General features: G+C 35.3%; 1 protein-coding gene across 2 annotated transcripts in view; it reads right to left on the reverse strand.

Moving 5' to 3' along the window:
• The window catches only part of LOC148943598 (uncharacterized), a 79,536-nt gene that overhangs the window by 402 nt on the left and 64,195 nt on the right, over positions 1-14,939 (reverse strand). Inside the window, exons 10-13 of one of the 2 annotated variants that reach the window (XM_089100975.1) lie at positions 14,464-14,589; positions 7,599-7,804; positions 5,591-5,748; positions 1,196-1,479 (exon numbers count right to left, since the gene is read on the reverse strand). In XM_089100975.1, the coding sequence (XP_088957101.1) occupies positions 1,196-1,479; positions 5,591-5,748; positions 7,599-7,804; positions 14,464-14,589 (774 nt within the window). The remainder of the gene's footprint in view (positions 1-1,195; positions 1,480-5,590; positions 5,749-7,598; positions 7,805-14,463; positions 14,590-14,939) is intronic. The other variant, XM_089100976.1, reaches the window with a different exon arrangement.

A 14,939-nucleotide genomic window follows, 5' to 3' on the forward strand; every position in this document is an offset into this window, starting at 1 on the left:
CAAAGGGAGGACCAGTAGAACAATTTTTGTTCAGTCGTATTTCAATTCTTCTGATCTAAATTACCCTACCGATCCTCTCTTTGAGAACAGCTTAGCAAACGGTAATTGGCAATTACTTTGGTAGCTTTAAAATGCCAGATATGACTTTTAGGCATAACAGCGACGATACATTCTTGCATATAGATAGGAATTTATTCTGGGTGGGGGGGGGGGGTTGGCGGTGAAAATACAAATCTACCGAAAAATAGAAATAAATTACGGAAATTACATAGAGATTGTAGGAAAAATATCATAAAAATGCTCAAATTTTGAAGGGTCTGAGCTCGACGGCTTGTCACGTATGTGCATTTTCTACAAAAATGCATTTTTCAATCTTCGTAGAAAAGGCGTGTCTAACTTAGAAATAGCCTTAAAAGTAGCAGCCAAATAAAGACATATGTCAAAATCCTTAGCCAAAAAGACTGATTTCAGAGATATACCTATTTTACTTCCTATCATCAAAGCGGAGAGTGGATTTTCCATTAAAATATACAAGAAAACGATACACCTCAAAAGCAAAGCATTTGTTTAGCAGACAGACATATCTCATATAAATTACATCATGATGATAAGCTCTTTTTTTGAAAGAAATAGACATGGTTCATATATCTTAATAAACCGAATTACCAATTTAAAGGATTGCCAAGTTAATTTTTAGAAGAAGTATTTTTAAATTATCCCCTCTTTATCTCTTAGATAAAAAGGATAAAATTTCTATCTCTTGGAAACTTTTCTATCTCTTTGTGAGCAAAATTAAATTTCATCTTCTTCCTTTTGAAGTTTTAGGTTTAATTTTATAGCGCTAAAATTTTTATAGCAGAAGGCTCATTGAAAACAGGTCCTTCCTGATTTTTTTTATATATATCATTAACGAGAAGATGGCATATTTAAGAGAACATAATAGACAATTTTCCTCTAGACGATAGCAGAGCCGGTCAGAAAACAACCATAAAAAGAGAACAGAAACCGTGGTGTAAGAATAGAGCAGAAATATTTTTTGCTTGCTCAACCTAATATACGAAGTACCCCTTAGCCCCCCCCCCCCAAGAGAGAGAGCGACAGCGACAGCGAGAGAGAGAGAGAGAGAGAGAGAGAGAGAGAGAGAGAGAGAGAGAGAGACAGAGAGAGAGAGAGAGAGAGAGAGAGAGGGAATTACCAATTTTTCTTGGCTTGCTGGTGCAGCAATTTCAGGCTCAAATCTTGCATAACTAGTTAGCTGACATCTTGCTTTGTCTTTGGACATCTTGCCTTCACTACCAGTAGATGGTGTTCTAGCCATGAAAGGTGAAGGTGAATGACCAGTTCGGAGATAAAGCGGTGTATAGCCCAAGTCTATTCTACTTGGAGATGAAAACTCTCGCACACGTTGGTCGTTTTGGGCGGCTATACTTAACGAACTATTCCCTATTTGGGCAACTGAACCGTGGTGAGGACCCAGTCCTAGCAAAAATAATAGTGAAAATATGATCATCATTTTTATCAACGATTAAAATATGTGTTACACAAAAGCGATCAGACAATTCTTCACCACCCCGAAAAACTTTCTTGGCTTAGAAATTTCGCTCATTTTTAGCAGTAACAGCAATCGTAAATTACACTTGCAAGTGACTTCAGATTATGAGCAATATATTTTTTTTATTATTGTTTCAATATAGACAAAATTTCATATTTAAATTTGATCTTATTATGACTTTCCTTTCTGTTGTGCAAATGTAGCATATCTGATTTAACCTAGGATGTCAAAGAAACGATCACTCACAATAGAAACGGTTCTGAGGCTATAACAGTCGTACCAAACATAACAAGAGCACTTTTTAATTCACGTACATCCAAAATGAAAAAAAACAAAACACAACATTTAATTTCAATGAAAGATTTTTATAAATTATTAAAATATAAACTGTTTTCAGCTTTTTATTTTCCTCTTTGGTCTTAACTGAATTTAAATTCAGTTTAGAAATACGTACTCACTTTATTTCAACATACTATTGAAATAGCAAGCATTGGTAAATCACAATTCTTTTTCATTGAGAGATTCTACATAAATAGGGAAAAGATGAAGGTTTATTTTACTCGTTTTTCTCGCGTTTGACATCATCGCATCGGACCTGTCTAAAAATAATAACTGTAGCTTTTCGAATGTGAGTTTCGACCCTCTTTTTCTTTTTTTTTTTTTTGTATAGCATTTGCTTTTTTCTCTTCTTTTTATGTCTACTCCTAGCATTTATTGGTTTTTTAATCTATTTTTTTCTCTTCTTTTTTATCTCTTTTTTCCCATTGAAAAAAGCTTCCAGATATAGTCAAAATATTTGGACTTCTATTAATGTATGTACAATTTTTTTTCTCAACATTAACGTTTAATCCTTATCACGATTTCATTTTCATAGAGGGATTTTTCGATTGCTAATTTTATGCTCTTTTTTATGGTTAAAGTAGCATTTGTGACAATCCATTCACAGCCCCCTAAGTCTCAAATATAGTCCTGGGCTGTATGCAAAATAACATAAAATAAAATGGAACCATTAGATTCTATATTTTATGTTCCTTTTCGGCATAGTAGTCATTGTTCTGGTGCTTTATTTTAGTTTGGTAACCTATGCATCGTAAGACCACCAGGGATGGGGGGGGACTGGGCTGGTGGTATTTGTGAATTGTCACAAACATAACTTTAACCCTAAAAAAGGGCAAACAAATTGCCATAAAAATGCGTCTCTGTTCGTTTTAGCATGTCTCTTTCTAAAGAGACTCTGCATATTTACCTTTCATTTCATTAAAAACTTTAAATCTCCGTCAGTGAATCATGCCAGGCTCCCTCACGCTTCCAAATTTACACAAAGATTCTTCACCAAAGAAAACATTTAATATGTTGGAAACATTGATTTTCATTAAAAATACTATGAATTTCTTTTTTTTACTGTATTTTTTTTATATGGGAATAAACTGTTGGAAAAACAAAGTTCATTATTGTTTTTATTTAATTCATCTCAATCTTAATTAACATAATAATCCAATTTTGGCAACAAAAAAGCCAATTAATTTTACCCCCATCCCCCCTCAATTTCCGTTTGCGTTAACAAACTTAGAAGAAGCTAGCTTGCTCTTTTCAGCTGTTTCTTCTGCCCAGAGTTTATTACAATCTTCACATTCTTTTCATTAATCCTCGCCGCTGCTTGGTGCTAGTCCCTTCTCTTTTTTGCACTGATTCTGTTATACTTAGTCACGTTTTATTCTATTTTACACATCATTAAAAAACTGCTTGATTGGAATCCATTGCTAAGGATTAATTATATTTTTTATTCCAATTTTGTTTTATTATACTTAAACAAGCAATATTTAAAAGAGGATTATTTAGACGAAACACGAATTATTTTAATATTGCAGAAGTATTCTTGAAGGCTGTTTTTTTCCATTATAATAATATTAAAAATCATCAAATTTAACAATACACAGTGTTTATAGATTTAATTTGAAATTCGTAGATCCAGAATTTGGGCACAAGAACAAATGGCGGATCCAGGGGAGGGGGCGGGGGCACGTCCCCCTAAAATAGTCTAAAGTAGTGTGCGTTATTTCACACACTACGTTATTTCACACACTACTAATAGTCTAAACGCAAGTGTGCGTTAATTAAACTTGCTTCTAACGCACGTTTATCAGATCAACCTATTTTGCGCCCCCCCCTAAAAATAATCCTGGATCCGCCCCTGAAAAGAACATGTTAACACTATTAGTCTCACGCCAAAGGGTGTAACTGCCACTTGGAAATAAATTCCAACCATATTTCCATAAATGCACAATTGATACCGAATTTTAGTAAACTTTCTAAATTCAGATTCTATTAGACAACAGGGACATGTCTAAAATCCAGCATTGAAATTATACTTTATATAAGAAACTCCAAATTACGTAATAAGAGTTTAAAGCCTAAAATATGCCATTTATATGGGTCATAATTATCCCCAGTTATTTTCTTATGAGGGAAGGATACCCTTGCTGTCTGCCCATATTCAGGGGGAAGGGGTCAAAGATTTGATTCAAACAATTGTTTAGCCAAGTTATCTCTCAAGCAAAGCATACCTTGGTTTTAGATAAATTAACAAAAAGTAAAATCAATATTTCAAAATTCCTCCCACAGGGCCAAAAACTCCGGTACGAGTTATTTAATTACAGTTTAGGAATACAAAATAACATTACCTCACAAGCATTGCTATTTTTTAAGTTCCATAACATAAAGGTTCATTGTTAAAGTAATTTTAATTCTGAAAATAGTAACTTTCGAGATGCTATCAGAGCTAAGAAACAAAAACTGAACCCCTTACTTCTGACTATAATTGAGCAAGGCCAGTAAGGTGCTGCTGTCTTAAAGATGTTCAAGTAAAGCAACAGTAAGTTAGCAACAATCAACAACAATATAAGATGGATATGCTTCAAACAAGTCACATATTTATTTATCAGCAACTTTAACAATTGCACCCAACTCTTCTGATAAGCTTCAGTAGCTATACCCGATGCACGAATTGGCTCACAAAGAACTCTCTAGTTCATGGCAGTCGGAAAACCTACTCTAGTTAACCCTTAGCTAACTCTAGCTAACTCTAGTTTAATCCAGTTAACCCTTGAACAACACCGCTAACAGATCCTTTTCCATTAATCCCGTAAATCTGTTAACAGTAATTTCTGTTAACAGTAATTAAACAACATTCATAGTAAATCGTCAACCATAGAGAAAAAAGGGAATCAAATTCATTTCCTATAAAAATAGACTTATTCTTTTATATTCAAGTTGTTTAATATTTTCTTTAGATACAAAAATTATTTACTGGCTATGCATGACGTTCAACAGAGAACCAAAAAAAAGACAATTGTGAAACCAAATAGGGTGTTTTCAGCCAGCGGCTTCACCATCGCGTGGTTTCGTAATTATTTTTTTCTTTGTTTTCTTCGAGTTCTGTCGAGGGAAACGTTTAGGCTAGAATAATTTGACCAAATAGTTATGTTAATAAAAAGTTGTGTTTTACATCCCATTTATTGAATTTGTAGTATGTACTAGATAAGATAAAAGATATTGGGCTCGTCATAAGAGCAATATGGTCGCCAAAAAAAGAGAAACTAATTGAGCCCCATAAAGATGCTGGACTAAAAACTGGCCAATGGTTATCAAAGAGCAGGCCATAGCTAGCTTACCTTATTGGCCATAACAAAGAGTCCCATTAGCAGGGGCGTCCTGAGGCTCACTTTATTGGAGGGGGGGGCGATATTCGTAAATTTTACCGAATTGCTACCTGATTTATGCCGAATTTTCTGCAGAAATCAAGAATTTTGCTAAATTGCCGCCTGCGGCGAAAATTTTACCGAATTCCAACAAAGTTTGGGGGGGGGGCGGGTCGGCGCAAAAGTCCTCCAGGGACTTGACATATTTGTACTCACTCATGCGCCATTGACAAATTTACTAATGATTAGTAAATTTTTCAATAACGCATAAGCAAGTACAGGTTTCACAATTTAGCTTGCTATCCTATTCAAACATTAATAAAATCTTAGTTAAACATACCTCCCCTTCCAGTAGGGGGCGCCTTGGTCCTTGGCAAAGATCTTAAACTTGCACGAGGCGGAAGGGGTGACGACTTTCTAATTGGGATAGTAGCTCTGAGATTAGAGCGCCGAGGACCTGTATCTTGCTGATGTGCAACTCCACCTTGATTTTTCAGCCTTAAAAAAGGAAAAAGCAGTTAGTTTTTGAACCCGGGTACATATGCGGATAGGCGTGCACAGGGTCTGAGGCTGACTTCAGCAGATGACACTAGGGCACAAAGAAATGTGGCGTAAACACTAAGGAAATACTTGACAATTTTCTAACTTAACATCAATCTTTCTTTTTCCACAAAATAAATACCAGAAAATTGTACATTTGCTACGTTAAAATAAGTATTTGTGTAATTGTAACTTCTAGTCAATAACAGCCTTTTTTTCTAGACAAATTCTTAAAAAAACTTTAGATAGAGAGAATTAACTAAAAGCCCCTTCGCCCCAAAAAAGAATTTGAATTTCAACCCCCCCCCCCCCACTACAATAAGTTTCTGAGCACACCCATCCTATAAAAAGAAGCAGTTTCTAATGATTTGGATCAGGTTTGGAGTCTGAGGGAATAGATTATAATATCATATTATGGTGGATTAGAATAATTTAAGCTGTTTGGTATATTTCCCAACTAGAATTCTTCAAATCTCATCTTACGCACTTTCCTATTGCGTGCAAATACTTTTTTTTAATTTTTTATCTTTAAACTACTGAATATCCAAAAAAAAACATTTCATATAGATTTTTCGAGGTAAATACTTATTAGCTATAAAAAAGTAATGGTTTTAGCTCCGAAATTCAAAAACCTTTTTAGTTTTAAATAGTTAGAATCTGCTTGACCATAGAACTAGCTTTAATTTGAAACAGTTTAGGAGAAGCTAAGACCTTTACTTCAAGGATTAAATAGGTTTTTATTGGAATATTTTTCTGACAAAACCTACTTCTTTTCCTTTTATAAGCCCTCCCCTAAAAGGAGGATTTGCTCACCCTAAAAGTTGAAGAATCAAATCAGCTCCTGAATAAGTAAGAACCAGTCACAAACATTTTTTTATTTAAACCATCCGGTTTGGCTTGCAAAACCCATATTCCTCGAATTTCAATGATAATTAACTTCAGCGTTTGAATTGCTATATTCTTTGATAGGAGTATTTTTCAAGCCCTTAAAAGACTAACTTCTAATACCGTCTAGATTTCAAGAATGTAATAACATAACAGGGCTGCCATCTGAAATGATAAAGCTACTTCCAGTGCCTCTAGAAGGTGAACATACACTCCTTACAAGTCTTGCTATTTTCCTCCGCTCTATCGTTAATAGATATTTACCTAAAAAAGGTCCCTATTAAGCACTTAGTTTTACTGATATACCATTGTCAAGAGAGAAAAGTGCAACGCAAAAAACCTGCAGACGCTTCTTGCGACTGGTTGAGACAGGGTGGAGGGTGAGAAGGTTAATCTCCCCCCCGCCATATATTTTTTATACATTTTCATAGAAAAGGAAAATCGCAAAATAAATTCCCCCCCAGGTTTTAGAAAACACATTTTGCACCTTATCCCATAAATATTCATGAATTGGTGCCTCTGGGAAGCAGTTCTCGAACCCCAGAAGTAGAGCGATGGTTTTTTTGTGGATTTCCTAGAAATAAAGATGAGTCAAAGAGATACATTGCAAGATTCCAGATATGTCACATGATATGTGATTCCAGATATCAACTACAAATCATTCGAATATTTATGCTAAACCGTATCTCTAATAGCCGTAATTCAAGATGATAAGCCTCTTTCGTTGTTACTGTGTATTCCTCAGTATTATCATCGAAACCCCTCGACATCTGCCTTCCAAGTTCTCTCTTTTTAATCAAAACAAAAACATATACCATCAATTTCTATGTAACCTTGTAACTTCAAAGTATAATTACCTAACACTTGTTTAATCTGCTAAACGTATTTTGATCATAAAGGTATGAATTAGATAAATCACTCACTCATAGAATGTTCCTGGCGGTCTTTGCCACTGTTGCATCTGCCCTCGCAATAGTTCAATGTGCTTTTGAGCTTCCCATAATTGCTGTCTCAGGTTAGTCGAGTCTGAAGGCAGAAGCGGATATGCCGGAGGAAGAGAGCTCACTGGTGGCTCAGGAGCAGCAATACCACTGTCTCCACTATCAGTACCAACTGATTTGACTGACCCCTGTAATAAGGAGCCAACGGTCATTTAAATTTAATTCTCTTGAATGCAGAAGTCCATGTTGGGGGGTAGGAGAGGAGCTGAGGTGGCCCAGAGGACCGTTGCGTTAGGATAGTTTATCTCAAGCATTACAAGAAAGCATGACGTTACAGATTGCCAGTTAAATCAACCTATGCCTTTGACTAATGTCCGTAGCTTCACCTCTGAAAAAACATGCGACTCTATACAAAGGGTACTTGAATCCATCCTACCAAGCGAGTATTTCCATTACCAATCACAAAAAAATTATATGCTACGCTTATTTCTTTTTTATGTCAACCGTCTGACAAGCTCTGCTGCCAAATTTGTAAAAAACGTAGTGCTTAACAACTTTTAGACCACCTCTTTGGTCTGAAGTTTCATACCAGAATACCAATCAAGTCAAACGTGCAGGACTTCGCATATTGTAAAGGACTTTCTTTACAAAGGACGATATTGTATCGTTCTTTGAAAAACTCGTATGTTTTTTTTTTTTACTAGTTAAAATGAACAAAAACAGCAGCGAAGGAAAATTTTCTCACAAGCTATATTATAACATGGTTTGTATAATAATATGAGCCGGTCAGAGAGCAATCTGACAAAGGCCATAAAGCATACAGAAGAAAATTGAGAAAATAGTTCTAGGGAGGTAGAGAAAATTAACTGGTTGAAAACTAAATTTTTAACGTTTTTTACGTGCTTGAGCACAGAGAAAGTCCTTAAAATTAATTTAGAACTGACTTTGTCAAATATATATACATATATATATATATATATATATATATATATATATATATATATATATATATATAATATTCTTGTGAATATATCATGGTTGCATCAATAGCTGCAACCTAGTAAAGAGCGAACCACAGCCCATTGTAACTAAAAGTTACAAAAAAAATGCGCTTAGAAAACACTGCCTAGTGAAAAAAAATTGTCAACTGACACTGATTCAGGAATGGTAACTATTATCTCGGTTTGTCTTATAAATAAAAATTCATTGCGAAGAGAAATCTATGGTGAAAAAAAAGAAGCCAGAAACCCCTCGAAAATGGCGTCAGATGAAAATGAAAAGAGTACCATTGGAATCACCATAGTCGAAAACTTACTACCGGGAAATTACAGTCCCCCATCTTGAACAACAAGGAAAATCACTTTGTTGTTTCTCACATTTTTTTATTTTTTTATTTTTATTTTTTTTTTTTTTTAGGACTAGCGGCTCATTTGTCTCATTCAAAAGCTATTTCTCATTTCTACGTGCTTTTTATAAATTACTCCATATGCAAGTACCATATGGCAATAAAACTGTCACTTTTTGTGCCATTTCTCAAGGGGTGGGGCTAATAGGCTACCAGAACATCTTAGACAGATATTTAATAGCTCATATAAAAGAAAACTTACTACCGGGAAATTACAGTCCCCCATCTTGAGCAACAAGGAAAATCACTTTTTTGCATAGGTCTCACCTTTTTTTTTCTTTTTTTTTCAGGGCTAACGGTTTACCAGAACATCATAGAGAGATGCTTAATGGCTCATTCAAAAGCTATTTACTTATCTACATGCTTTTTATAAATTACTCCATCTGCAAGTGCCATATGACACTAAAAGTGGCACCTTAGGTGCCATTTCTCAAGAGGTGGGGCTAACAGGCTACCATAACATCTTAGGCAGATTTTTAATAGCTCATATAAAAGATGAAAGATCATATAAAAGCCTTCTACTTTCTGCTAGTCAGTAGGCGATTTATAAAGCTGTCTTCATTATGGCTTTTTCAGGCGAAGTAAAAAAAAAAAACTTTTTGCATGCTGACCAAGTGTCTGCATTACACAGGTACCAATGTCCTGATTCAATGCCTTCGGCCGGGAGTGCAATGCGTGGTTGGGGTCAAATCATCCGACGCTTTTCGTGTTCCCCCCCCAGGTGCCCATTTAGACCATTTCTCCAGGTGCCCATTTAGACCTGGGTCGACTCTGGCTGAGCTTACAGGGACACACCATTGACCCCCCTTCCAAACAAAATCACCAGCAACACCAGGACTCGAACCCCTGTCCTCAGCATTTTAAGTCCGGAGCGCTAACCACTCGGCTAGGACGGCGAACTGGGTCGAGCAAAAACAGTTTTTTTGTTCGTGAAAAAATAAACGTTCCTGAATAAAACCATTCAAAATGCGCCTGATTTCCCTTTTTGAGCCTTAAAAAGTACCAAAGGAGACTGGGGCTACCTGAAAAACTAAAAAAAGCAGGGGCGACATTGCCTAAAAAAGCCATACTGAAGACAAAGCCAATTAATATTAAGGGGGCCGAGAGGGGGGAATATGAAATAGGGAGAATTTGTGAACCTCAGAGTTAGGGTTTTGAACCATTGAGATTATAATAGCACCCATTTCGTTATTCCCAGCCTGTCTAGTCAAGAAATGGCACCCAAAGTACAATTTTTGGTGTCACATGGTTCTTTACGATTGCGCTACCTAGTCGATAGCGCAATAAACTAAATAGGCAATTTTGTGCAGGATCTTATCCTCCTCCTCCTTACACAAAGATCTGCCACTCCTTAATAATAGATCACTGAATCATGAAGAAAATTACTTCAGTTAAATAAAGGATTAAAATAAACACCAGAAACGTTTTTGAGCAATTAGAAGAGAAGTCTCGCCTTGCAACACCCTTGTGGACATTACCCATGTTTTTCCAAGGAAAAATCTTGCCAGAAAATTTGATTCCCGCTGGAAATGTCCCCTGGATAATTCCACCGTAATATTCTCTCTATACGTAAGATTGTGCATCCAAAGAGGAAGAAAGACAAATGAAAACAGCTAATAAAACAGTTCAGGTAATTCTTCATAAAATTTTGAAATGAAAACAAACTCATTTTATAATACCATTTATCTTACCTACACAAGAAATTATCTTTTTTGGACATTTCGATTCATTACTAAGTAATGAGTGGCTTTTCTACTTAGGGATAGGTCAAATAACTCCCAAAGCCTAAAGGCACATTTCTGTTGAGCTAGCAAAATTTGCCACAAATATGTCTGGATATGCAAAGCTGTCCGCTTAGCTAACCTTTCGTGTCGAAGCTATTCACCTTGAGCTACTTTCTTAAGTGCTACTAAATTTAATTTATTTAAAACAAAGAATTAAAGATTTATTTCTTCTTTTAAAATTTTTTTTTGTACAAAAAGAAACGACACCGTGTTTTGATTTTTTTTTTCACTCTAAGCTTATTTTTTCCTTCAATTCTTGTACGGCTTCTTCGTTCAGCTCCTTTCACAAGGGTTGATGTGTCTTATCTCCCATAGATTGGAGGAAATTGGAAATTATATAAATAAAATAAGTTTTCAACTGAAACTAAGGAGTAACATTAAAACTTAAAACGAACAGAAATGATTCCGTATAAATAAAAAAGATCATTGCAGTATTTTTCCTACATTAAATTTTAATAAAAACGAGCAAAGATTATTTAAAAAAAAAAGCTTTTCCGAGGGAAGCAAAGAGCGAAGTTGAAACTTAAAACGAACAAAAATTATTATTTTACAGCCTATCTAACATGTATCAATAAAACTAGTGCAAATAAATCAAATGGTGATATTTCCTTATGTTGGTGGAATTACAGAAAACTAGCACTTTACTAAAAACACAAAAGCCAAGCATAAAAAAAAACAAGAATATTGATTTAAGATTCAAAAGTAAGTACGTAGCCTCAAGACGGCAAACTAATCCATAACACTTTTTATAGTCTCACAGGATATGTGGTGTCAGTAACTTTCAGTATACAATTAAAATTATCTTAAAAACTTAGACATAAAAATAATAAGTTTAAAGTTATTACACAGCATACAAGATAAGGGATTGATTTATCAGGTAACATCTTGGTCTCACTTAGTATTATTCGAAATGAAGAACATATCAACCGTAATATGAACTCTGGAAATCCGGTTATTTCTCTCTATAAAACGGAAAATTTCATGTTGTGATACAAATTCTAAAGCGAGTCTGTAGCCTTAACACTAACAAGATCGCTTTACTTCAAACTTGTCTACAAAATAATCACAAAATGTCTTTTTCAGATTCAAAGCGATAGTCAATCATTAAACTGAGGTCATTGTGTAGAAGTGATGCAAAATTAAAGGGAAAAAAATAAAGCAACAATCTAAAAATGCTTTACTTTTATACTGGTAAGTGTCTTTAAATGGTTGCATTTTACCTTACGAAAACTCCTATATTGTTGTGTTTTCAGTAAAGCGCTAGTTTTCCATAATCCTACACACATAGGAAAATATCAGCATTTGATTTATTTCCACTAGTTTTGTTGATATATATTAGACAGGCTGTAAAGTAATAATTTTTGTTCTTTTTAAGCTTCAGCTTCGCTCTTTACTTCCCTCGGAAAAACTTTGTTTTTTTTTAAATTAATACAGTAAAGTGTCAATAAAGGGGTGGGACACCGAAAAGGATAGAAAAAAGTATATAAAGTACCTTGATTAGCTTAGCTTCTTAAAGGTATTCCTAGCCTTATTTAACATTAACCTGGTAGAAAAGGATATACAGCAGTTAATATTAGACAACTTTTTAAGGTCAGGAATTCGGGTTTTTAGCCCAACTCCCTAAGTTCTTTATCCTGGGTCTAAACATGCTCATGGACATTTGAAAATTCGGGATAAGATTTTGAAATTAATATTTAAATTAACTGAATAGCTTTTGTAAGAAGAATTGAAAACACTGATTGGTTTAAAAAAGCTCTCAGAAACAGTATAGAAAGGAGAAGAATTTTAGATATAATATTATGCAAGTATTAGTGTCCCAACTGAGGATTAAATTAAAAATTTACGGGAATTCCTTTTTTATTGTTGACGTTGTTGCCGATGTGAATAAGAGATTTTAGGTATCTTGTCTGACAAATTTATGTTTATGCCCACTCCCTCCACAGCGTGAAAAATTAAAATGAATAATAGTAATTCATTTCAAGCCCCCTCCCCACACACAACACAACATGATTGCAGTTTTAGGAACAAAAAAACTGAAAGCAGTAACAAGAAATTCAGAAGAAAAATAACAATTCAACTCCGTAGGCTACAGAGTTAAGCGGGAATTCGACCATACTTTACTCAATCAGTCCACAAGCTCATACACTTTTGAAGAAAAATCAAAACACATATCTATTGGAAATGTACAGATTACGAGTTCAAAGCAGCAGCTAGAGAAGATATTTGCAAAAGGGGAAAAATAGAGATCGGATGTTCTTTTGCTCAGATAATTTGAAGTAACTCCATAGTAGGACCAGAAATAAGAAAAACGGGGCAACAAAAGCGTTGTAAACCCTACCCATGGTCATGTTGTGAAACTGGCCTTTATTCGGACAAGCAGCCGTACAATTTTCTTTAAAAGCCTTTCATTAAACACTTAGACAGCAAGTGTTTCGTATCCTTCGCATTCGAGCCAAACGGGAGACCTAAGTATTTAAAAAAGACGAACGGGATTAGTTGCTGGACCAACGCTGATAGTTACGATAGGTTGCCGAGACGAAACCGTTGACGAGGAACTGAGTTTTCAAGGAGGCAACTTGGAGGCCGACCTCAGTGAGACCAGAGAAAACTGTAGCAACTGGATTATGGAGAGCTAGAAGATCATCTGATATTAGAATAATTTTGTCTGCGTAGAAGAAGTGGCTAGCACCAATACAGGGCTCAATCCTATGGTGGCCATGACTGTTCGGATGGCATAATTGAAATGACCTGAGACAAGCACAGAGCCTTGTTCCAGACCTTTCCGATAGCGACTGTATTCCTCAGCTGACTAGCTATTTGTACCTATATGGATGCACTGCCATACCAATTCCACAGGAGCTAACAAAAAAGGTTTTTTTTCAGCTTCTCAGCAGATAAAGGATTGTCTGCGAATGTACTATGGAGCCGAACACTTTTAAGATGTTGATCGCACACACATACAGATTCTTTTTCAGTACCCAATGGTGATCTAAAACAGCAAAAAAGTTGCGTGTGCATTTTGTATGCCCAAGTTTTCGCAGAATCCAACCTGGTTATCTCCATGGTAGCACCTTGTGTTGTTTTCTTGGAAGATCAGCTTTTCAAAAAGCTTCCAGTAGATGTAAACGAGAGACAAAGAAAAGTAACCATTATACCCCCCCCCCCTTTTTTTTTCGCCCCTCCAAATCTAAGGTCCCAAGTATGGTCATTACAGATACCCCACTTTATTCAAATTTTTAATCTGTATTACGTTATTTAATCTTTATTATTCCCCAATGTACATTTATCAGAAAAATAAAAAATTAATAAAAAACGTATAGGAATGTATTAGAAAGTCCACCAAAGAATTTGAGCTATCGAGGTCTCACTATGTTTTTTAACAGGAAAATAAAACGGCTGCCTGTAAAACATGGAAAAACAAAAAAGAAGACTTACAAAATGCGGCTTATTTGAAAAAATTTGGCTTAGCATATTTTTTTTTTTTACTTGCTATATAATTAAGTGATATCTCAGAATTCTTCTCAGAATTTAGCTCAATCCCAAAGTTTTTGGGGGCCAAAAACTGCATGCTAATAAATAAATATACCATCTAATAGCTGAAACTTTATTTGGCTTCCAAATTTTTAATATAACAAATGTGACTATCGATACAAGATACCTGGGACCGTTGAGAGACTCTCAGAGCTCCTGCTTCCCCTTCAAGCTGCCTCCCCACTGCTTCCTCACTGCCCCCACCTTGTACAGGTCCACTCACTTGTTTGTTGCTTTCTTGGTAAATTTGACACTGAAAATAAGAAAAAGACAATTGAATAGTAAAGAACAGTGGCAGATTCAAGGTGAGACAGGGCGAGGGGGGGGGATAACTCTATTCCCCTGGCTATGTTACAGCTTCTTTTGAGCAACTTTAACCTACATTCAGACGGCTGTGCCGAACAAAAAATATCCCCAAAATTCTAGCCAGCCCCGAGTCAAGGATCAACCAGTAACATATATTTAATAAAAACAAAAGGATAATAACCAAGGTGTCATTTTTGACAATTTTGGGTTCAGAGAAGAATGGTCTTTTTGACTTTTTTCAGCTGTTAGTTAGACAATGAAATTATTTTATATTTCACGTTAGTTATTACTAGTAGT

The sequence above is a fragment of the Artemia sp. Qi Xiang Cuo genome, chromosome 15, assembly GCF_049724085.1.
Source record: "Artemia sp. Qi Xiang Cuo chromosome 15, ASM4972408v1, whole genome shotgun sequence".
Taxonomy (NCBI): Eukaryota; Metazoa; Arthropoda; class Branchiopoda; order Anostraca; family Artemiidae; genus Artemia; species Artemia sp. Qi Xiang Cuo.